The 25,055-nt window shown below is 36.5% G+C and overlaps 1 protein-coding gene and 2 pseudogenes across 1 annotated transcript in view; 2 read left to right on the forward strand and 1 right to left on the reverse strand.

The window, feature by feature from the left end:
• Window positions 1–16,103, reverse strand: part of LOC123390034 — a 46,244-nt pseudogene extending 30,141 nt beyond the window's left edge.
• On the forward strand, window positions 11,189–12,176 carry LOC106004651 (annotated as a pseudogene).
• A 3,807-nt stretch (window positions 16,104–19,910) lies between the features above and the next one.
• The window catches only part of LOC101692176 (olfactory receptor 6C2-like), a 30,608-nt gene continuing 25,463 nt past the window's right edge, over window positions 19,911–25,055 (forward strand). Inside the window, exon 1 of the mRNA XM_045073220.1 lies at window positions 19,911–19,923. Within this exon, the coding sequence (XP_044929155.1) occupies window positions 19,911–19,923 (13 nt within the window). The remainder of the gene's footprint in view (window positions 19,924–25,055) is intronic.

Genomic DNA, 25,055 nt, shown 5'->3' on the forward strand with positions numbered 1-25,055 from the left:
TTAACAAAATTCAGTTACAAGCTCACTATCACTGTGTTTATTCGGTACTATACTGGATATTCTATCCAGGAGACTAGCAGGACAAGCACCAATACATTTACTAATATTGGAAAGGAAGAAAAAAATAAATCCTTCTTAGAAAATCACATGATGTTTCCTCTTAAGGCCTTAGTGCATTTACACTAGATGGTTCTTAAACCAGACACACTCCTATCCCAGATATCTGCATGTCACCTCAATAAGTCCTCCCCCAACTTCTCTACATAAAATTATAGTAGCCTTCAACTTCCAAGGTTTTTCAGTTTTCTCTTCCTTTACAAAATATTTACTAATTTATAAAAGACCCTATAATTTGGGATCAATCATGTTCATTGCTTATTGTCTGCTTTCTCTCACATCCCTCACTCTAGGGGGGCAGAGATCTTTGTCGCCACTGTGACAAAATGCTGTGGTCCCCGCAGCAGGGTGCAGAGCCTGCCTAGACACTTCCCACAAGCCGGTTGTCCTGTGTCTTCTCAATTCTGCACTCAGAAAGCCCACATCAGTTTGTTGAAACCTGCCATGTGAGAGACTTCACATCTTAGGATCAGCTCTACAGATCAGCCCCTCATCTCCACCCCAGGAGAAGCAGTTGTTAGACTTTGACCAGAAGTCACTAATACTCTTACCTTAGAACCGGCTTCTGCCCTTTAGTGGGCATTCGATAAACAATTTTGGAATACATAAATACATTTGAATAATTTAGAAATATTCCAATGTCCTAGTGGTCTGACTAAATATTTTAGCCAACATAAACACATGTAATAATGTACATAACACTGAGTTAGCTTTTAAAACAGTGATCATATAAAATGTAAATTTTAACAAAACTCAATATATTGTATGACAAAAGAATAATTAATTGAATATTTTCTAAGGCATTTGGTGTTAATTTTCTTCTTTTATTTTACATTGGACCGTTTTTTTTCAATTATTATCTTCTTTTATTTTAATTTTTTATTTTTTAAAATCGTATAATATATTTTTATCCCCAGGGGTACAGGTCTGTGATTAACCAGGTTTACACACTTCACAGCACTCACCATAGCACATACCCTCCCCAATGTCCTTAACCCCAACCCCCTTCTCCCAACACCCCTCCCTCCAGCAACCCTCAGTTTGTTTTGTGAGATTAAGAGTCACTTATGGTTTCTCTCCCTCCCAATCCCATCTTGTTTCATTTATTCTCCTACCCCCTTAACCCCCCATGTTGCATCTCCACTTCCTTATATCAGGGAGATCATAGGATAGTTGTCTTTCTCTGCTTGACTTATTTCGCTAAGCATGATACGCTCTAGTTCCATCCATGTTGTTGCAAATGGCAAGATTTCATTTCTTTTGATGGCTGCATAGTATTCCATTGTGTATATATACCACCTCTTCTTTATCCATTCATCTGTTGATGGACATCTAGGTTCTTTCCACAGTTTGGCTATTGTAGACATTGCTGCTATAAACATTCGAGTGGGTGCACGTGCCCCTTCGGATCATTACATTTGTATCTTTAGGGTAAATACCCAGTAGTGCAGTTGCTGGGTCATAGGGTAGTACTATTTTCAACATTTTGAGGAACCTTCATGTTGTTTTCTAGAGCTTCCATTCCCACCAACATTGTAGGAGGGTTCCCCTTTCTCTGCATCCTCGCCAGCATCTGTCATTTCCTGACTTGTTAATTTAGCCATTCTGCTGGTGTGAGGTGATATCTCATTGTGGTTTTAATTTGTATTTCCCTGATGCCGAGTGATATGGAGCACTTTTTCATGGGTTTATTGGCCATCTGGGTCTCTTCTTTGCAGAAATGTCTCTTCATGTATTTGCCCATTTCTTGATTGGATTATTTGTTCTTTGGGTGTTAAGTTTGCTAAGTTCTTTACAGATTTTGGACACTAGCCCTTTATCTCATATGTCATTTGCAAATATCTTCTCCCATTCTATCAGTTGTCTTTTGGTTTTGTTAACTGTTGTTTTTTGTTTTTTTGTTTTGTTTTTTGTTTTTTGTTTTTTTGTTTTTTTTGCTATGCAAAAGCTTTTGATCTTGTTGAAAACCCATTTTGGCCCTTGCTTCCCTTGCCTTTGGCAATGTTCCTAGGAAGATGTTGCTGTGGCTGAGGTCGAAGAGGTTGCTGCCTCTGTTCTCCTCAAGGATTTTGATAGATTCCTTTCTCACATTGAGGTCCTTCATCCATTTTGAGTCTGTCTTCGTGTGTGGTGTAAGGAAATGATCCAATTTCATTTTTCTGCATGTGGCTGTCCAATTTTCCCAATACCATTTATTGAAGAGGCTATTTTCTTTTTTTATTGGACATTCTTCCTGCTTTGTTGAAGATTAGTTGACCATAGAGTTGAGGGTCTATTTCTGGGCTCTCTATTTTGTTCCATTGATCTATGTGTCTGTTTTTATGCCAGTACCATGCTGTCTTGATGTTGACAGCATTGTAATAGAGCTTAAAGTCCGGAATTGTGATGCCAACAACTTTGGCCTTCTTTTTCAATGTCCCTTTGTCTATTCGAGGTCTTTTCTGGTGCCATATAAATTTTAGGATTATTTGTTCCATTTCTTTTAAAAAATATGGATGGTACTTTGATAGGAATTGCATTAAATGTGTAGATTGCTTTAGGTAGCATAGACATTTTCACAATATTTATTCTTCCAATCCAGGAGCATGGAACATTTTTCCATTTCTTTGTGTTTTCCTCAATTTCTTTCATGAGTACTTTATAGTTTTCTGAGTATAGATTCTTTGCCTCTTTGGTTAGGTTTATTCCTAGGTAACTTATGGTTTTGGGTGCAATTGTAAATGGGATTGACTCCTTAACTTCTCTTTCTTATGTCTTGTTGTTGGTGTAGAGAAATGCAACTGATTTCTGTGCAATGATTTTATATCTAGACACTTTACTGAATTCCTGTACAAGTTCTAGCAGTTTTGGAGTCGAGTCTTTTGGGTTTTCCACATATAGTATCATAGCATCTGTGAAGAGTGATGGTTTGACTTCTTCTTTGTAGATTTGGATGCCTTTAATTTCCTTTTGTTGTCTGATTGCTGAGGCTAGGACTTCTAGTACTATGTTGAATAGCAGTGGTGATAATGGACATCCCTGCCATGTTCCTGACCTTGGCGGAAAAGTTTTCAGTTTTTCTCCATTGAGAATGATATTTGCGGTGGGTTTTTTATTGATGGCTTTGATAATATTGAGGTATGTGACCTCTATCCCTACACTTTGAAGATTTTTGATCCGGAAGGGATGCTTTACTTTGTCAAATGATTTTTCAGCATCTATGGAGAGTATCATATGGTTCTTGTTCTTTCTCTTATTAATATATTATATCACATTGATTAATTTGTGGATGTTGAACCAACCTTGCAGCCCTGGAATAAATCCCACTTGGTCATGGTGAATGATCCTTTTAATGTACTGTTGAATCCTATTGGCTAGTATTTTGGTGAGAATTTTCACATCTGTGTTCATCCAGGATATTGGTCTGTAGTTCTCTTTTTTGATGGGATCCTTGTCTGGTTTTGGGATCAAGGTGATGCTGGCCTTATAAAATGAGTTTGGAAGTTTTCCTTCCATTTCTATTTTTTGGAATAGTTTCAGGGGAATAGGAATTAATTCTTCTTTAAATGTTTGGTAGAATTCCCCCGGAAAGCCATCTGGCCCTGGGTTTTTGTTTGTTTGGAGATTTTTGATAACTGTTTCAATCTCCTTACTGGTTATGGGTCTGTTCAGGCTTTCTATTTCTTTATGGTTCAGTTGTGGTAGTTTATACGTCTCTAGGAATGCATCCAATTCTTCCAGATTGTCAAATTTGTTGGCGTAGAGTTGCTCATAGTATGTTCTTATAATTGTCTGTATTTCTTCGGTGTTGTGATCTCTCCTCTTTCATTCATGATTTTAATTATTTGGGTCCTTTCTCTTTTCTTTTTGATAAGTCTGGGTTTATCAATCTTACTAATTCTTTCAAAGAACCAACTCCTAGTTTTGTTGATTTGTTCTATTGTTTTTGTTTGTTTGTTTGTTTCTATTTCATTGATTTCTTCTCTGATCTTTACGATTTCTCTTCTCCTGTTGGGTTTGGGTTTCTTGTTGTTTCTCCAACTCCTTTAGGTGTAGGGTTTGGTTGTGTATTTGAGACCTTTCTTGTTTCTTGAGAAAGGCTTGTACCGCTATATATTTTCCTCAGGACTGTCTTTGTTGTGTCCCATAGATTTTGAACCATTGTCTTTTCATTATCATTTGTTTCCATGAATTTTTTAAATTCTTCTTTCATTTCCTGGTTGACCCATTCATTCTTTAGAAGGATGCTGTTTAGTGTCCATGTATTTGGGTTCTTTCCAAATTTCCTCTTGTGATTGAGTTCTAGCTTCAGAGCATTGTGGTCTGAAAATATTCAGGGAATGATCCCAACTTTCTGATAGCAGTTGAGACCTGATCTAGGACCGAGGATGTGATGTATTCTGGAGAATGTTCCTTGTGCACTAGAGAAGAATGTGTATTCTCTTCTTTGGGATGAAATGATCTGAATATGTCTGTGATGTCCATCTGGTCCAGTGTGTCATTTAAGGCCTTTATTTCCTTGTTGATCTTTTGCTTCGATGATCTGTCCATTTCAGTGAGGGGAGTGTTAAAGTCCCCTACTCTTATTGTCTTATTGTTTATGTGTTTCTTTGATTTTGTTATTAATTGGTTTATATTGTTGGCTGCTCCCATGTTGAGGGCATAGATATTTAAAATTGTTAATCTTCTTGATGCACAGATCCTTTGAGTATGATATAGTGTCCTTCCTCATCTCTTATTATAGTCTTTGGCTTAAAATCTAATTGATCTGATATAAGGATTGCCACTCCTGCTTTCTTCTGATGTCCATTAGCATGGTAAATTCTTTTCCACCCCCTCACTTTAAATCTGGAGGTGTCTTCAGGCTCAAAATTAGTTTCTTGTAGGCAAAATATAGCAGGGTTTTTTTTATTTTTTATCCATTCTGATAGCCTGTGTCTTTTTATTGTGGCATTTAGCCCATTAACATTCAGGGTAACTATTGAGAGATATGAATTTAGTGCCACTGTATTGCCTGTAAGGTGACTGTTACTGTATATTGTCTCTGTTCCTTTCTGTTCTACTACTTTTAGGCTCTCTCTTTGCTTAGAGGACCCCTTTCAATATTTCCTGTAGAGCTGGTTCAGTGTTTGCAAATTCTTTCAGTTTTTGTTTGTCCTGGAAGCTATTAATCTTTCCTTCTATTTTTAATGATAGCCTAGCTGGATATAGTATTCTTGGCTGCATGTTTTTCTCGTTTAGTGCTCTGAATATATCATGCCAGCTCTTTCTGGCCTCCCAGGTCTCTGTGAGTAAGTCTGCTGCCAATCTAATATTTTTACCATTGTATATTACAGACTTCTTTTCCTGGGCTTCTTTCTGGATTTTTTCTTTGTCACTAAGACTTGTAAAGTTTACAATTAGGTGATGGGCTGTGAACCCATTCTTGTTGATTTTGAGGGGGGTTCTGTGCACCTCCTGGATTTTGATGTTTTTTCCCTTTGCCATATTGTGGAAATTCTCTCCAATAATTCTCTGCAGTATACCTTCTGCTCCCCTCCTTCTTTCTTTTTCTTCTGGAGTCCCAATTATTCTAATGTTGTGTCGTCTTATGGTGTCTCTTATCTCTCGAATTCTCCCCTCATGGTCCAGTAGCTGTTTGTCCCTCTTTTGCTCAGCTTCTTTATTCTCTGTCATTTGGTCTTCTATATCACTAATTCTTTCTTCTACCTCATTTATCTTAGCAGTGAGAGCCTCCATTTTTTATTGCACCTCATTAATAGCTTTCTTTTTCTTTTTCTGTGTTTTTTTTTTAAGATTTTATTTATTTATTTGACAGAGAGAGATCACAAGCTGGCAGAGAGGCAGGCAGAGAGAGAGGAGGAAGCAGGCCCCTGCTGAGCAGAGAGTCCGATGTGGGGCTTGATCTCAGGACCCTGAGATCAAGACCTGAGTTGAAGGCAGTGGTTTAACCACTGAGCCACCCCGGAGCCCCAATAGCTTTCTTTTTCAACTTGGTAGATTTTAGTTCTTTTATTTCTCCAGAGAGGGCTTTTATATTTCCTGAGATGGTTTTTCTGATATCTTCCATGCTTTTTTCGAGCCCAGCTAGAACCTTGAGAATCATCATTCTGAACTCTAGATCTGATATATTACCAATGTCTGTATTGATTGTCTGTATTGATTAGGTCCCTAGCCTTTCCTACTGCCTCTTGTTCTTTTTTTTGTGTGTGTGTGCATTTTTATGCCTTGTCATTTTGTCCAGATAAGAGTATATGAAGGAGCAAGTAAAAATACTAAAAGGGTGGCAACAACCCCAGGAAAATATGCTTTAGCCAAATCAGAAGAGATCCCAAATTGGGAGGAGGGAGAAAGGTGATAATAAGCCTGGGTGGCTCAGTGAGTTAAAGCCTCTTCCTTCAGCTCAGGTCATGATTCCAGGGTCCTGGGGTCAAGCCGCTCATAAGGCTCTCTGTTCATTAGGGAGCCTACTTCCTTCCTCTATCTCTGCCGCTCTGCCTCCTGTGATCTCTAGTTATCAAATAAATAAATAAAATCTTTAAAAAAAAAAGAGTTTCAGAAAGAAAAATAAAAGAAAGAAAAGAAAGTCATTGATTTTCTGTTCTTCTCTTTGTTCTGCTGCCTGATTTGTAGGTGTTTGCAATCTTTAGATAAGCTATCTAGCTGATCTTCTGCTACCTGAAGTAGTCTCAGCCTGCTACCACTTCTCTGCCATCTTGGCTCCCTGCTCTACATTGGGTCTTTTGACAACTATGCAAAAATCAGTTTATTTGATGTCTATTGATCTCTCATGAAGTTATTGAGAACAGTTCTTATTAAGGTTTGCATTGGAGATTTCTAATGGTAGGAACTTCCATGATGCAAACCATTATTATTTTTTCACACACAAAATGGATTCTCTTAACTATATGGGTTACAACTAGTAACTTATCAGGTCCGACATCATCTGTCAATCAATAGATTTGAGACTAAAAATTCAACTTATAGAATAATAGCTCAATTAAATGATGGTAGTTAGTAAGCATGAGGCCAACCAGACATCTAGTGGAGGGGCTTCCCTGCACAAGAGCATGATAATATATCACTGAAAATGATTATTAACATATACTGGGAGTAATAAGTAATAGGATTCCAGTTCAGGTTTTAGAGAAAGTCTTAAAAGATTTGGATCCCTTAACCATTTGATTTAATAAATTTCATATTTGATTTAGAACATGTTAGAGCAAACCATTATTTGTAATTAAAATCCATCCTCCACTCTCTGAGGAGCGTGAAACCTGTACCTTGAATGATGTTTCATTGACCTAAAACATAGTCACTCATCAACCTCAGAATACATGGAGGTAATTGACACATTACTAAAAAGCAGATGCCTACTAGCTTGTGGATAGGAGGGTAACAGGTGTAATCAGTCTTCATTAAAAGTAAATTATTCCAAGGCCTAGAGAAAAGCTAGACAGCTATTAGGAACTAGGAATAAAGTAGTAAGGGTAGAAAGTTAGAGAGTGAGAGGGAGATTGATCAAGGAAGAAAGAGAGAGGCAATCCAGTATCTATGAGTTTGAGAAAAGATATGGAGAAGAAACATGTCTAATAGGATATTTCATGAAGTACAGTGCTTTGTGAGATAGAAATTCATTCCCATTCCCTGTGAGACACTAAAGATTGTGTTGCTCACAAACACAAAAATGGTGAACACCAGACACTTTAAATTCTTTCTGCCTCAGAATCTTTCTTTTCCTGAATAATAATAGCACTGACCTCAGATAGTTTTGTATTGTCTGCTTGTTTGAAAAAATGAGATAATTTTATGGTCAGTGCCTGGTAATCAATAAAAGCTCTGAATAAAATATAAAAAGAATTGCTATTTGAATACAAAACTAAAGGCAAAGGAATAGAATTTTCACAAGTAGAGAATCAGTTTCACCATCTTCACTGAAATATCTTGAATAATATTTTCTTTTTTTTTAATGATTTTATTTATTTATTTGACAGAGAGAGATCACAAGTAGACAGAGAGGCATGCAGAGAGAGAGAAAGGGAAGCAGGCTCCCTGCTGAGCAGAGCCCGATGCGGGGCTCGATCCCAGGACCCTGAGATCATGACCTGAGCCGAAGGCAGCGGCTTAACCCACTGAGCCACCCAGGCGCCCTTGAATAATATTTTCAATGCTTATTTTAATGTGTAGCAGTTATAAATTCTACACATCTCAGCATCTACATATTTTCCTATGTGTGAGTCAGTGGTTTGTTCATCCTTTCCCACTTCTTTCTTTTGTCCCACTTTCAAATACTCTCATCTTTCAATCTTGTAAATAATCTGCATCCTGCCTCCCACAAATAGTAATAATCTGCACTACTGGTATTAAATTCACACATGTTTTATGCCCACATTTATAACTGCAAAGAAAATAAAGATAAATTGTTAAATATAAATTTATATTACACATATGTGTACATATGGTATTCATATGTATTTCTTCTTATTTTATTTATTTATTTGACACAGAGAGAGAGAGATAACAAGTAGGCAGAGAGGCAGGCAGAGACAGAGGGGGAACAGTCTCCTTGCTGAGCAGAGAGCCTGTTGTGGGGCTCAATCCAAGGACCCTGAGACAATGACCTAAGCCGAAGGCAGATGCCCAAGCCACTGAGCCATTGAGATGCTCTATATTTCTATATTATATTACCCTTTTAGTAATAAAAATGACATCTTTCATTGAAGGAATTCTGGAAATAAACAAGACAAAATATCCAATGCCAGCTTTCCAGATATTTATTTTATTGATTCACAAATATTCTCAATATGAGAAGATGTCATACACACAAATATAAATAGCTGTTTAATGGAAGTAAATAACACAGTGAAGAAAGTTGTCAAAAGGCAATAAAAGCCACAAAAGACTTGGGAATGGCTTCCCTAAATTCAAAGGGTCAATGTAAGTATAAACCTCCTCATCGGTCTTTAAGAGGTTGTCCATTTCAGAAAACAATCAGTCATACTAGAAATCCACAGCAGTGTTTTCCACTATTTCATCCTGATAAAGAATTCTTCTCTGGATACCCAAAATTCAAAAGATATCAGCACACTAATTCTACTGTAGTCAAGTCCAGTTTCTGGAAGAAAAATGTGTGTTCCTTATGTAATCACAGAAGACTGAAATTTTACACTTGATCTTAGCCAAAAGGCCGAGAAGCAATAGAAGTGTGAAATTCTAAATCTAGCTTTCACATACTTAGGATCTCATCGTTTCTATATTTACCTATTTACCTAAGTCATTTTGCTGTTTATACTTCTTAATCAATATTTATAAAAATGATTCACCTCTGTCTTTAAGGATTCTTCTCCTTACTCTGTTTACTTAATGAATTACCCTGGACCAACAAAAAGACACAGATAAAATAAGTCCAGTTCCATTTCTATGGCAGACATAAAGAACATTCCATATTTTTGGTTTCTCAAAACCAAATTTCCTGTTTTCAAATTTCCTCTGTTCCAAAATTTCCTGTTTGGAGGAATATATAACAGTCCATGAACTTAAGGAAAACATTACTTAGGTTTTATAGATGTATAATCATAGAATTACAAAATACTGATTTTAAATATTTGCATGAATAGAAAGGAAAATGATTGAATAAATAGTGCTTTGTATTATATGAATAGAGGCAAATGGGAAAGTACTAGTCAACCTAGGTGTAACTGAATTGTATGTAGAGTTTGAGAGAGAGATGAAAAGCAAGAATGAGTTGAATTATAATAAAATATTGTCACCATTTTATATCAGGAATGAAGGAACTTGCGAGTCAAAGAGAATTATAATTCCTAAGAACCATGAAAAAGTTAAATCAACACACTTGTTTTAAGAGCACAGTAGAAACCAAATATTTTGTTAAATCAATTTACCCACTCTGAAATTGTGTAAATGTTTAAGCAAATCAGTTGTTAAAATTTGAGACTAGGTCATCAAGAAGAATCAAGAAGTAAGTAAATTTGTTATTCTTCAATATAATATAAGGAATCTTCATTTTACTTAAATGTTTTAAAGATCACATTTGCATATATGTTTGTGGACTTACAATCATTTAAATATTAAAAATTAAATAATTGCCTACTATCAAGAGACTATTAATAAAATCCTAAAGCAGGAACAAAGAAATAAATCTCGGATTGTTCATTTTTACCTAATTTAAAAATGTACTCTGTCACATACAAAGGATTATTTTTAAAATTGGAAAGAATATCTGCTTCCTAGTTGATGTTATTTTGACCATCCATTTGTTCATTTTCCATAGCAGTATTCTATAATTTAAAAAAAAAGAAATAAAAAGGAAAAGGATTATGCATTGAATGATTTCAACTACTCTAGGCAATTATTTAATTTACTAATAGAAGGTTATCTTCTTGTCCATTAGATCTTTTTATAAAAAAAAAAAAAAAAAGGTAAGAGTGTGATAGCATCAACCAAACTCTTAAGAAAGTAATTTATGAGGGAATACCAACATTCCCATGGATAAACATGCATGTTGTACAGTGAGATGAATACTATGGTGACTAATTGTGTAAACTTGTGGAAGTTTTCTAAACTATGTAGGTCTCCAAATATGAAATGTGGAGGTGGGCCCAAATAACCCCTGTGAGATTTGAAACCCTGTATTTAGATTATCCATAATCCAGACTAGTTTTTATAATATGGAGGACAAGAAAAATATCAATTAGAATATTTTCATGTTTTTTTAATAAAAGGAGCTAAATATTTTCAAGAATAATTAGAATATTATTTTTAAAAACATCAAAATAAGTAGCTTCTGCTTAAATGTTAGCATAAGATTTTTTTTCCATGGCTCATGACAGTGCATTTTCAACAAAAAAAAAAATCAGTATTTAACTTCAAATAATATGTATTACCTGAATGTGAGGCCCAGTAGAAATTAGAGAATTGCTGAAGGAAAACATTTGTTTTGGGTTTCATAGATTATTCATCACTGTGGATATTTTTAAAATTCTGTACTCTAACTTCAATCATGTTTTAACTTTTTATGTTCTATAGGGGAACATACAGTTTCCGCTTTACAGGGGGGAAGAATGGTTCAGCAATGAAACACCGCACAGTACCCACAGAATCCATTCTTCTAGGGCTATCAGATGACCCACAGCTGGAGACTATGTTTTTCTCTTCTTAATTATCATATATATATTAAGTATCACTAGTAATTTGACCATCATCACTCTCACCTTGGTTGACTCCCATCTGCAGACCCCCATGCATTTCTTCCTGAGGAACTTGTCTCTATTAGAAATATCCTTTACAACTGTCTGTATTCCTAGATTTCTGGGCACAATTATCACCAGAGACAAGACGATCTCATACAATAATTGTACAGCTCAGTTGTTTTTCTTCATCTTCATGGGAATAACTGAGTTTTACCTTCTAACTGCCATGTCCTATGACCGCTATGTTGCCATCTGTAAACCCTTGTATTATACCACCGTCATGAACAAAAGAGTCTGCATTTTACTTGTCTTCTGTGCTTGGCTAGCAGCATTCTTAAATATCTTCCCACTAGTTATTCTTTTTCTCCAGTTAGACTACTGTGGCTCCAATGCCACTGATCACTGTGCTTGTGATTATTTTCCCCTCTTGCAATTATCTTGCTCAGACACATGGCTCTTAAAAGTGATTGGTTTTTACTGTGCCATAGTGATTCTGCTTTTCACTTTGGCTTTAATAATTTTGTCCTACATGTTCATCATTAGAACAATTCTGAAACTGCCCTCTGTGGCTGTTTTTAAATATCTGTGGATATTTTTTTTCTGAAACTGCCCTCTGCCAGTCAGAGAAAAAAGGCATTTTCTACATGTTCCTCACACATGATTGTCATTTCCATCTCTTACGGAAGCTGCATATTCATGTATGCCAACCCTTCTGCAAAAGAAAAGACATCATTGATCAAAGGAGTGGCTATTCTGAATACTTCTGTCGCTCCTATGATGACTCCACTTATATATACCCTCAGGAACCAGCAAGTAAAGTGAGCCTTTAAAGACACTATCCAAAAGGTTATGCTTTTCTCCAGTAAATGAAAGTATAAGGAGTATTACAAGGATGATGTTCTTGTAAATACTATAATTCACACTTTCTCAAAACTCCCTTTTCTTTATTAGAGTTATGTATTTTCCCCGTTTTTCCACTCCCATATTAAACTCCCAATCCTTGACCTCAATACATTTGAGGAACTGAATATTGTTTCAGAATTTTCTGCAAATTCTGGGTTCAATGCATTAAAACATCTGGGTTAATGATTGTGATTTTGATTGGTAGTGGTTTGCCTTTGAAGAGACACTGGGCATTTACTTTGATGGAAAGAGTGTCAGGATAGATGTGGATTTCTGAACTTTTCATTCTTTCTTTCTTCCAGTAATAGAAATGAATGTTATTAGAAAACTCTGATTTTCTTTGTCATTTCCATGAAATCAAGTAAACACAATCACCAGAGGACTGGGAATAAAATACAAATATGTACTTCAAAATATTAAAACATTAGAGACTCATACATACTAAAAATATTTATACTGTTTATAATAATTATGATGCTAAAAAGGAGGAAGAGAAAGGAGCTAGAAGAAGGTACAAGGTAACATAAAAATTTTCAGCAGTTCCTACCTTCTAGAGCTATTGTTTTCTTTGTATTGACTCACTTAATCCTGCCAACAACTTTTTGGGGTGCTATTACTTACTAATCTCTCTTAGTCAGAGGTATTTTTCCTTAGGCAGATCAAATGCCTCCAAAAATTAAAAAATAGGCAAAGAGCAGACAATGTAAAAATACACCAGATGTATAAAATGGATGAAACTATGATAAACCACTGGAAGTTCACCTTTCTGGAGAACCGAGCTTTATTTGTGGCATCTAGAACTGACGTTAGGGTTTTGGGAAGTACGGAAGAGAAATAACATCTACTGATAATATTCTACACACTCTACTCTGTATTAAGCAAATCACATGCAGTATTTATTTTACAAAACTTCTTAGAAAGTGAACATTATTACTTCCAGTTTATAGGTGAATGAACATGATGAAACTGAGGTTGAAAGTTCAATGTACAGAGACTGCAGCTTTCAGAACTGGCATTTCAGTCACTTTCCTTTCATCTCAAAACCCAGACTAGTTGGGTTACTTTCATCTTCACCCTGACTTTCACTTGTAGTAAATTATGAATAAAAGCTCATGTTCATGGGGCACCGGAGTGGTTCAGGTCATGATCCCAGGGTCCTGGGGTCAGAGCCCTGCACCCTGCTCTCTGCTCAGAGGGAGCCTGCTTCTCCTTCTCTCTCTGCCTGCCTCTACCTACTTGTGATCTCTACGAAATAAATAAAATCTTTAAAAAAAAAAAAGAGGGGCGCCTGGGTGGCTCAGTGGGTTAAGCCGCTGCCTTCGGCTCAGGTCATGATCTCAGAGTCCTGGGATCGAGTCCCGCATCGGGCTCTCTGCTCGGCAGAGAGCCTGCTTCCCTCTCTCTCTCTCTGGCTGCCTCTCTGTCTACTTGTGATTTCTCTCTGTCAAATTAATAAATAAAATCTTTAAAAAAAAAAAAAAAGAAAAAGCTCCTGTTCAATATTAGGATTGTTACATTAAAAAGACTTTGTAATGTTCAATGAGCTCATTCATGCTTTTCTTACTTATGGCAGGCTTTGGGGACACAGTGATGAAGAAGGAGGATTCTTGTTCTAACTTAGATTCAAGTGGGGAGAAAAACAACATGAAATTAAAATTTAATTTGATCAATATAGCAACTTAAACATGAGAATCCTATTGGCCAGGTAATGTTATCATCGTCAAAGAAAAATATCAGTTTTCCTGCCTTAGCACAATTAGTGTCAGTTTCTCAATAACTGCTTAACGTTGATTCTTTTTAACCCTGAAGTCACATGCATAAGACAAACCTTGTCTGCTTTGGCTGTTACCTCAATTTTTTGCCTATATTTTATTTCTCGTTCATTACCACATATGTTTGAAAAAAAAGTCACATGGGGCACCTGGGTGGCTCAGTGGGTTAAAGCTTCTGCCTTTGGCTCAGGTCACGATCCCAGGGTCCTGGGATCAAGCCCCACATTGGGTTCTCTGCTCAGCAGGGAGCCTGCTTCCTCCTCTCTCTCTGCCTGCTTCTCTATGATCTCTGTCTGTCAAATAAATAAATAAAATCTTTATTAAAAAAGTCACACTATTTCCTCAGTAAGAATGTTGCTTTTTTAAAAAAAAATATATATATACACATATATATACACACATATATGTATACATAAATTTATTTATTTATTTGACAGAGACAGACACAGTGAGAGAGGGAACACAAGCAGGAGTGGAAGAGGAAGAAGCAGGCTTCCTGCCAAGCAGGGAGCCTGATATGGGGCTCAGTCCCAGAACCCTGTGTTCTTGACCTGAGCTGAAAGCAGATGTTTAATGACTGAGACACCCAGGTCCCCAGTAAGAAGGGTTTTTGAGAATAGGATTATGATACTCTCTAAGACTTTCCAGCAAGGCTGCCTTTACCCTCAAACAGCATTGTGGATCATTCATTCCTCTTACACTCCGTTTAACCTGCTATCACACTATATATATTACTATCTCAGATCTATTTTGAAGGCATTTATATCAATGACAACAGTCTAGATTTCTAAGACTTTTTCAGGAATTTATCAACTTACATTAGGAAGCACTGGATATATTTGACAAATTAAGTTCATGTACAAACTATGTAAACTAAAAGAAAAACCATTAACAATATTTAATACCTATTATGTGGATATTAATAGCTTACTATAAGCAGAATAGAAAACTCACAAATATAATATCTTCCTCCTTCTTTTTTCTTACCCATTGTACTTTTTAATGCTTTATAGGAACAAATGATCAAGTTTTTCTCAGCTCTCCTCTCCACATTCTGTGTCTTCTTTGCCTTTGTTGTTGCATTTTTATTCATATAATGCATTATTTGCTTCAGGGATACAGGTCTGTGAATAACCAGCCTAACACAATTTACAGCATTCACCATAGCATATACCCTCCCCAATGTCTACCACCCAGCCACCCTATGCCTCCCTCCCCACTCCCCAGCAAACCTCAGTTTGTTTCCTGAGATTAAGGGTCTCTTATAATTTCTTCCTAATTCTTGTAGGGAAAATCATTCAGATGTTATTTCTGAAAAGACTTTGAAAACAACTACATTGCAGGCATGCACTAGCCATTTGGATTATTAGAATAGACCATCACCACCTTATAAGATTTTGAGCAACAGATAAAAAGGTAGACATTTAGGTATGGAATTATTAATCTTTTATAAAAACATATACCCAGGGCCATATGAATATAAAATATAGGACGGATCGAGTCCCGCATTGGGCTCTCTGCTTGGCGGGGAGCCTGCTTCCCTCTCTCTCTGCCCGCCTCTCTGTCTACTGTGATCTCTCTCTCTGTCAAATAAATAAATAAAATCTTTAAAAAAAAAATATAGGACGGCTCACAACATTTGCAATAATGCAATAAGAATTCCAAGTAAAAGTAAAAAATATAATTAAATGGATGTCCTGGGCAAAGAGAATAATGATTGCAAATGACAGGTCTTAAAGTGAGCGAAGTGAATGGGAGTAATGTGGATAGAAAGAGAAAACTGAAAGGAGTCATTACTTCTCTTTTATGCTTTCCACGAGAAGCTGATTTTATTGATTCAATTTATTATGCACAGAAAAAATGTTATGTTATAAAACTAATACCAGTGTTCCTCTTATGGATATTATATTTCTTTTTTTTTTAATTAGCACTAGGATTTATTGAGATGAGTGTACTTGAGCCTGAATGTGCCTGAGAAGCATTTGTCCTTCTGTGGGTTGTAGTTCTTCAAGCTGATCTTCAGCTCTACCATCTCCAGAAACTTCTGACACTGGCACTGGTTCCCATTCAGGACTTCCCACACCACCAGTACAGGGTGTCACTTGGAGACTTTGCTGCTCATGGTGCCTCATGACACAGTAACCAGATGAAAGAGCAACATTGTATATTTTAAACTCTGTTAAACCTTTTACCTACCCTCCCACAAGATATTAACAATCCCTTTAAGTGAATATGCTTTCTCCTCCTTTTAAAGAATGAGACAGATATTAATAGGAAACAAATAATGTGTATATGGCCAATATGCATCTGAACAGTGATTCAGATCAAAGCTGTTCCCCCCAAAGTAGCCATTGTACCAATTATTGGGGGAGGTGAGAAATCTTGCAACATGAACATATATCAAAAAATCTTAGAATGTCAGAATAGGATGCTATTTTTCCCACAAAATCTCTTTCATTCACAAGAATACTAAATAAGCTCGTCTAAAATGCTAGGCTTGGTTTATGGGGATTTCTCTCCAAAATAACATATTTTAGGAAATTAAAAATTAAGAAGACAACTACTCTTTTGGAATTAAGCTTAATCCCTAAACTTAAATGCAGAAAATTTCTTTCACTAAAGAAGCTTACTCAACACTCAAAGAACAAATAATCCAATCAAGAAATGGGCAGAGGACATGAACAGATATTTCTGCAAAGAAGAGATCCAGATGGCCAACAGACACATGAAAAAGTGCTCCATATCAGTCGGTATCAGGGAAATACAAATCAAAACCAAAATGAGATATCACCTCACACCAGTCAGAATGGCTAAAATCAACAAGTCAGGAAATGACAGATGCTGGCGAGGATGCGGAGAAAGGGGAACCCTCCTACACTGTTGGTGGGAATGCAAGCTGGTGCAACCACTCTGGAAAACAGCATGGAGGTTCCTCAAAATGTTGAAAATAGAACTGCCCTATGACCCAGCAATTGCACTATTGGGTATTTACACTAAAGATACAAACGTAGTGATCCAAAGGGGCACATGCACCCAAATGTTTATAGCAGCAATGTCCACAATAGCCAAACTATGGAAAGAACCTAGATGTCCATCAACAGATGAATGGATCAAGAAGATGTGGTATATCTACACAATGGAATACTATGCAGCCATCAAAAGAAATGAAATCTTGCCATTTGCAACAATATGGATGGAACTAGAGCGTGTCAAGCTTAGCGAAATAAGTCGAGCAGAGAAAGACAACTATCATATGATCTCCCTGATATGAAGAAGTGGTGATGCAACATGGGGGCTTAAGTGGGTAGGAGAAGAATCAATGAAACAAGATGGGATTGGGAGGGAGACAAACCATAAGTGACTCTTAATCTCACAAAACAAACTGAGGGTTGCTGGGGGGAGGGGGTTTGGGAGAAGGGGGTGGGATTATGGACATTGGGGAGGGTATGTGATTTGGTGAGTGCTGTGAAGTGTGTAAACCCGGTGATTCACAGACCTGTACCCCTGGGGATAAAAATATATGTTTATAAAAAATAAAAAATTAAAAAAAAATTGGAAAAAAAAAAAGAAGCTTAGATCCCAAACTCTTCCACTGGTAATCTCAGATGTAACATATGCCTGTATGATAATATCATCTCTTACTGGCAAGAGTTTCTGTCATTTTTGGATTGAGCACTGAGTTATCCATAGCAACTGCAGCTGTAACCATAGAATATGGGATTAACAACTGATTCTCTCACTGATAGATAATACTGTCATTCTCCATCAGTCCAATTTGAGTCACAGTAAGTCTTTATACACTTAAATAATCGGATCTCTTTAGTGTTCATCGTGCCCTCTACCACTCTGTCTGATGGTAGATCTCCAATGCTGAAGTCCTCAAATTCGCATTGCTCTCTTTGTTCCATCTATAAAATTGGCTTTGTATTGCTGTAATTTATAGTCAAATAGGATTACATGAGTTTTGTGATACAGTATGCTGATCGATATGATTAGAAGTTTCACCATATACTAAAATGTCATCTTTCTCGATGCTAGATCTTCACAGACTATGAACATTTTGCTAGAAAATGGGATACTTTGTTCATTATTGCTTACCAAAGGGCTTACCATAATGCCATCATTTACTAAAATTTTGTTAAATTTATCAACAAAAATATGGAGATCTCAAAAACCTATTCCTGTCTAAATTGTTGATATCTTCTGTTTGAAATTATCATTGCTCTGCTTTGATAGCTTTTTTGAATAATTTTCTATGACTCGGTTTTCCAGGATGCCTAATTTTTCAGTACCATGGACAGAAATTGTTATATCTCTTCAACAATGGTAGCAATTTTTAAACTTCTTACTCAACAGTTAGAAACTTTCTTTTCTCTAAGGTCTACCTCCCAGGATCTCCACTGTGGACACATCTAGGGAAAAATTCTATCTTTTAACCATTAAGGTGCCAGATGGAACCCTATGATTAGATGTCCATGAATAACACACTTTAATGTTTTCTTGAGATATTTTCATATAGGCAATAGTGAAAAATCACAATGCTACTCAAAAACAACATTTTTTAAACAGTGTCATTTACTTAGCACATATTAATGTCTTCCTTGATATGGCTCCCTTCAGATATCCATAGCAGCTCATGTACTCCATCATTGATTCTATATAGTCCCCAGAAACAGAATTCTATGTGTGTGACCTCAGACAAATTAGTTAAACTCTCAGTGAGTCAGTTTTCTGATCAAAAATTAAAGAGAATAGTAGGAATTTTCCTCAGAGGGTAGTTGTAAATATTTATTCAGACAAGGCTTACAAAGGCTAACAAACATGCCTGGTACCTCCCAGGGCTTAATAAATTAAAACAATTATTATTATCTTAAATAATGTTAGTTTTAATTAAATGTTATAAAGCCAGTCACATGCAATTTACTTAAAAGTAATTTGGCTTTATGTATCACAACAGTGTCTCTTGGAAAACTGTCCTTGCAGAGTACTTTATGTGGTATTCCATCTGTTAATTGAGGATGACAATAATGTTTATTTGATATGTTGATGTGAGTAATTTAGACTACTCTTCTGCACATCATTACTGTACCAGTGTTTTATTATGAACTTACACATTCTGCATTTTCCAAACTCAAAAAGTATTTTTTCCAAAAGTCAAATATGTCTATCTATATCCAAAGGCTGCAAAGGCTACATTTTCAGCTGTCCTTGAAGCTAGGAATCTAAAGTTAATTTTAGTTATGCCAATCAGATACATTCACAAAAGATACAAACTTTATGCATTGTTAGTGTTAAGCATCTACATTGCTGGAGTAGATCATAGCAGGTTCAAATGACCCTAAATTTTCTAGCAATAGCACTAGATTCCTGAGGAGGAGTTCTCCTGGAGAGTTAATTTTGTGAAGCTGCTTTGAGGTCATTTAGGAAGTTCATCCTAAAATCTGCCTTCAGGGATGCCTGGGTGGCTCAATTAGTTAAGTGCCTGCTTTCAGCTCAGGTCATGATCCCATGGATAGAGACTCATGTAGGGTTCCCTGCTCAGCAGGTCCACTTCCTCTTTTGTACTGCCTCTTTACTGTCACTCAATAAACCTTGTTTTGCTGACCACCACTCTGTCTGGTCTACCTCTTCATTCTTCAAAGTGGTGTGATCAAGAGCCATGGTACCAAAGGAGAAAAAAAATCCTATAACACCTTGTTGTATCTTGTTTGCTATATAACTTTGTATTGTGATTTGCTTTGTTTGGCTTTTATGAAGCCAAATTAAATGTGCACTGAAATGTCATTGAATTTGTAATCCCACCTTGCTTTATGGCTGAATAAAGCTGGCATTGTGGGAAATACAACTCATGCAAATGCCCTTATAGTGTGCTGGCGACATTGATATAAAAGCAGATTCTGCTAAAAATACTGAAAGCATATAAAGCGCTATGCTCATCGGAGGTATGTTATTATTTAAAACTGTTATTAATAGTATTTCCTTTGGGTACTGCACTACTTAGCAAAGTGCCTTTCAGAAGTGCATTCTCCCCTCAATATAGATATGACCTTATTTGGAAACAGGGTCTTTGCAGAGATAACTAAAGAGAGCAGACTATAATACCCCAAAATGTGCCTCTGTGGTATGGTATTATTTTGACGACTTCTTCTTCTTCTGCTTCTTCTTCTTCTTCTTCTTCTTCTTCTTCTTCTTCTTCTTAAGAAATAACAAAGATACAGTTCTGAAAACTGAGAGGGTACTTTTCCCAAGACATTTACATTTATAAGAGAAACCTCCATTTATAAGGGTGTACCTCTCTGTGTCAGGAAGTGGAGGATGATCCTGTCTCTAGAAATTCTTATCAAAGGGGAAGGCAATGATTTAAATCTGTGTAATAACCATACCCTCATTTACTACCCTTTGCCTGATAATTTCCCACAACTAGCTCCCTCTCCACCCCAGACAACTTCTTTTGTCTTTGGTTGAAGGTGTTAAAGTAGTGGCCTTGGGCCATTTCAGAGTTATTCAGTTATCTTAAATATCACCCATGTATACAGGAAGTATACATGTTATTAAACTTCTGTTTTTCTCCAGTTAATCTGTCTTTTATTACAGCATGGTCTCAGCCAACAGTAAAGGGAAAATTATCCTTCCACCCTTACATAATCAGGCAAAGATGAGGTCATATATATTAAAGCAATTTTCCATATCTCTGGATGTAATAACAGCTTCCCCATAATGTATAATTTTAAATAATATTTTGGCCCATACATAAACATCATATAAGTGTTATTGCAAAAATATACTGTCATATTTATGACACATTCTTCAAGTTCTTGAATTTTATCATGAATAGATTAATATTTCTGGAATTTAAAGTAGCAGCTCTATCAGTCTCCTTCTTCAGTGTGCACTCTGTATTCCTTAATCATATAACTTGTATAATTTCACATCTCCCAAAGGAATAGTAAAATATTTTAAATTTTTCTTCAAAGAATCTCTAACAATTTAAGATTACTAAATAATCCCAATTTCCACTTGACTTGAACTATTTATATGATTTATGGCGCTCTAGGAGTAAGTAGTGAAAGAGGGTTTCAGCTACCTCCATTGTGACCTCAAACTTTCTAATTAATTAAATTCTTCTTTCCAGTTTATCACTTCACTTAGGGAAAGACCCTGAGGACAAAACATCTCCTGATGGGAACTGAAATTAACCTCTCAAGCAATAATAACTGTCCAGTCAGCAGGACTCCATAACAATATCTCCAAGACAATGATCAATTTCAATTTATTGCCTGCCTGACCCTACCAGCTCACATTTCCCACATCTCCCTTGTATGTCTGGGAGGACTTTGGCACTTTGGTACTTTGGACACAGTCTTTGAGATGCTAGTCCCCTGTGTTCCTTGAGTTAGTGTCACTGAAATAAATTCCTTTCTTGTTTCACCACCATGAATTCCTTTGCCTTTGTATTTTGTCAGCAGTGAGTGGCCAAACCTGTCTCTTTGGAACCCCAGAGCGAGGGGCACTTACTCCCCTGATCCTGGCTACAGTAGAAACTAAATATAAGTCTTAAATAATGAATATAAATTGAATATTAAAGATGTATTTCCAGATCATTGCAGGCAATAAGAATATGAATGAGATGGAGGGTATGTTGCTTGTATCAGATATGAGAAAAGGAATCTGAGATGTCTAAAATAATGTAGAATTCTCACCCTTTGCTGTAAAAGGAAAATTACACATACAGCTGTCACTAGCATCTTTGTATTCTCCAAAACAAAGCTTAAGCCCAACACATAATAAACATCTAAAAAGTAATTTTTGAATGAATAAATGGTAATGACTCTAATCATGGTCAGGTGTTCTAGTCGCCATTCTTTGTGAAGATACAAAACAAAATGGCAAGCCTGACATCTCTTATGGTGTAGAAGGATAGAGGCCTCAGCCCCAGTCTAAATCAACACAATGAATTTTTAATATCTTCCCTAAGATTGGAGAAAAAATACTGCTATTGAGAAATTGTTATTCTGTGTTACCCAACTGTTAAGTTTCTTGTCCTTGTGCAGTTATGGACTATAATAAAAATTTAAACTATTCTATTATTTTTCTGCTCTGATTTCAGGCCCTTATCACTGAAATATTATATCTAAATTATGTCCTAATTTGGACTACAGATTAATGCTGGTGTCTTGAGAACACAAAACTCCATGGTACCTTTTGTTTATCCATTCAACTAATCCCCTGCATCCATTGTTAAGAAAGCAGATAAAATTATGGCTAGATTACTAAGATCATATCATCTTGCCCACCAAGCTTGGAAAGACATTGTATAAACCCTTATTTTTTTAAATTGTTTTCATTTATTTTTTCAGCATAACAGTATCATTATTTTTTCACCATACCCAGTGCTCCATGCAATCTGTGCCCTCTATAATACCCACCACCTGGTACCCCGACCTCCCATCCCCGCCACTTCAAACCCCTCAGATTGTTTTTCAGAGTCCATAGTCTCTTATGATTCACCTCCCCTTCCAATTTACCCCAACCCCTTCTCTCTAACTACCCATGTCCTCCATGCTTTTTGTTATGCTCCACAAATAAGTGAAACCATATGGTAATTGACTCACTCTGCTTGACTGATTTCACTCAGCATAAAAATCATGGCCATTTTTCTATCCCCATAATCTCTTCCAGTCCTGTCCATGTTGCTGCAAAATTTGGGTATTCGTCCTTTCTGATGGAGGCATAATACTCCATAGTGTATATGAACCACATCTTCCTTATCCATTTATCCGTTGAAGGACATCTTGGTTCTTTCCACAGTTTGGCGACTGTGGCCATTGCTGCTATAAACATTGGGGTACAGATGGCCCTTCTTTTCACTACATCTGTATCTTTGGGGTAAATACCCATTAGTACAATGGCAGGGTCATAGGGAAGTTCTATTTTTAATTTCTTGAGGAATCTCTACACTGTTCTCCAAAGAGGTTGCACCAACTTGCATTCCCACCAACAGTGTAAGAGGGTTCCCCATTCTCCACATCATCTCCAACACATGTTGTTTCCTGTCTTGCTAATTTTGGCCATTCTAACTGGTGTAAGGTGATATATCAATTTACTTTTAATTTGAATCTCCCTGATGGCTAGTGATGATGAAGATTTTTTCATGTGTCTGATAGCCATTTGTATGTCTTTATTGGAGAAGTGTCTGTCCATATCTTCTGCCCATTTTTTGATATGATTATCTGTTTTGTGTGTGTTGAGTTTGAGCAGTTCTTCATAGATCCTGGATATCAACCTTTTGTCTGTACTGTCATTTGCAAATATCTTCTCCCATTCCGTGGGCTGCCTCTTTGTTTTCTTGACTGTTTCCCTTGCTGTGCAGAAGCTTTTGATTTTGATGAAGTCCCAAAAGTTCATCTTCGCTTTTGTTTTCTTTGCCTTTGGAGACATATCTTGAAAGAAGTTGCTGTGGCTGATATCGAAGAGATTACTGCCTGTGTTCTCCTCTAGGATTCTGATGTATTCCTGTCTCACATTGAGGTCTTTTATCCATTTTGATTTTATCTTTGTGTATGGTGTAAAAGAAATGGTCGAGTTTCATTCTTCTACATATAGCTGCCCAGGTTTCTCAGCACCATTTATTGAAGAGACTGTCTTTTTTCCACTGTATATTTTTTCCTGTTTTGTCAAAGATTAATTTACCATAGAGTTGAGGGTCCATATCTGGGCTCTCTACTCTGTTCCATTGGTCTATGTGTCTGTTTTTATGCCAGTACCATGCTGTCTTGGTGTTCACAGCTTTGTAGTAAAGCTTGAAATCAGGTAACGTGATGCTCCCAGTTTTATTTTTGTTTTTCAATATTTCCTTAGGGATTCGGGGTCTCTTCTGATTCCATACAAATTTTAGGATTATTTTCTCCAGCTCTTTGAAGAATACCAGTGGAATGTTGATCGGAATAGCATTAAAAGTATAGATTGCTCTAGGTAGTATAAACATTTTAATAATGTTTATTCTTCCGATCCAAGAGCATGGAATGGTCTCCCATCTTTTTGTGTCTTCTTCAATTTCCTTCATGAGTGTTCTGTAATTCCTTGAGTACAGATCCTTTACCTCTTTGGTTAGGTTTATTCCCAGGTATCTTATGGTTCTTGGTGCTATAGTAAATGGAATCGATTCTCTAATTTCCCTTTTGTATTTTCATTGTTAGTGTATAAGAAAGCCACTGATTTCTGTACATTGACCTTGTATCCAGCCACGTTGCTGAATTGATGTATGAGTTCTAGTAGTTTAGGGGTGGAGTCTTTTGGGTTTTCCATATAAAGAATCATGTCATCTGCAAAGAGAGAGAGTTTGACTTCTTCATTGCCAGTTTGGATACCTTTTATTTCCCTTTGTTTTCTGATTGCTGTTGCTAGGACTTCTAATACTATGTTGAACAAGAGTGGTGAAAGTGGGCATCCTTGTCGTGTTCCTGATCTCAATGGGAAGGACGCAAGCTTTTTCCCATTGAGGATGATATTTGCTGTGGGTCTTTCATAGATAGATTTGATGAAGTTCAGGAATGTTCCCTCTATTCCTATACTTTGAAGCATTTTAATCAGGAATGGATGCTGGATTTTGTCAAATGCTTTTTCTGCATCAATTGAGAGGACCATGTGGTTCTTCTCTCTTCTCTTATTAATTTGTTCTATCACATTGATTGATTTGCGAATGTTGAACCATCCTTTTAGCCCAGGGATGAATCCCACCTGGTCATGGTGGATAATCTTTTTAATGTGCTGTTGGCTCCTGTTTGCTAGGATCTTGTTGAGAGTCTTAGCATCCATATTCATCAGTGATATTGGTCTGAAATTCTCGTTTTTGGTAGGGTCTTTGCCTGGTTTGGGGATCAGGGTAATGCTGGCTTCATAGAAAGAGTCAGGAAGTGTTCCTTCTGCTTCAATTTTTTGAAACAGCTTCAGGAGAATAGGTGTTATTTCTTCTTTGAAAGTTTGTTAGAATTATCCGGGGAATCCATTAGGTCCTGGGCTCTTGTTTTTCGGGAGGTTTTTGATCACTGCTTCAATCTCATTACTAGATTTTGGT

The sequence above is a fragment of the Mustela putorius genome, unplaced genomic scaffold, assembly GCF_011764305.1.
Source record: "Mustela putorius furo isolate JIRA1106 unplaced genomic scaffold, ASM1176430v1.1 tig00537227_pilon_pilon_pilon, whole genome shotgun sequence".
NCBI classification, from domain to species: domain Eukaryota; kingdom Metazoa; phylum Chordata; class Mammalia; order Carnivora; family Mustelidae; genus Mustela; species Mustela putorius.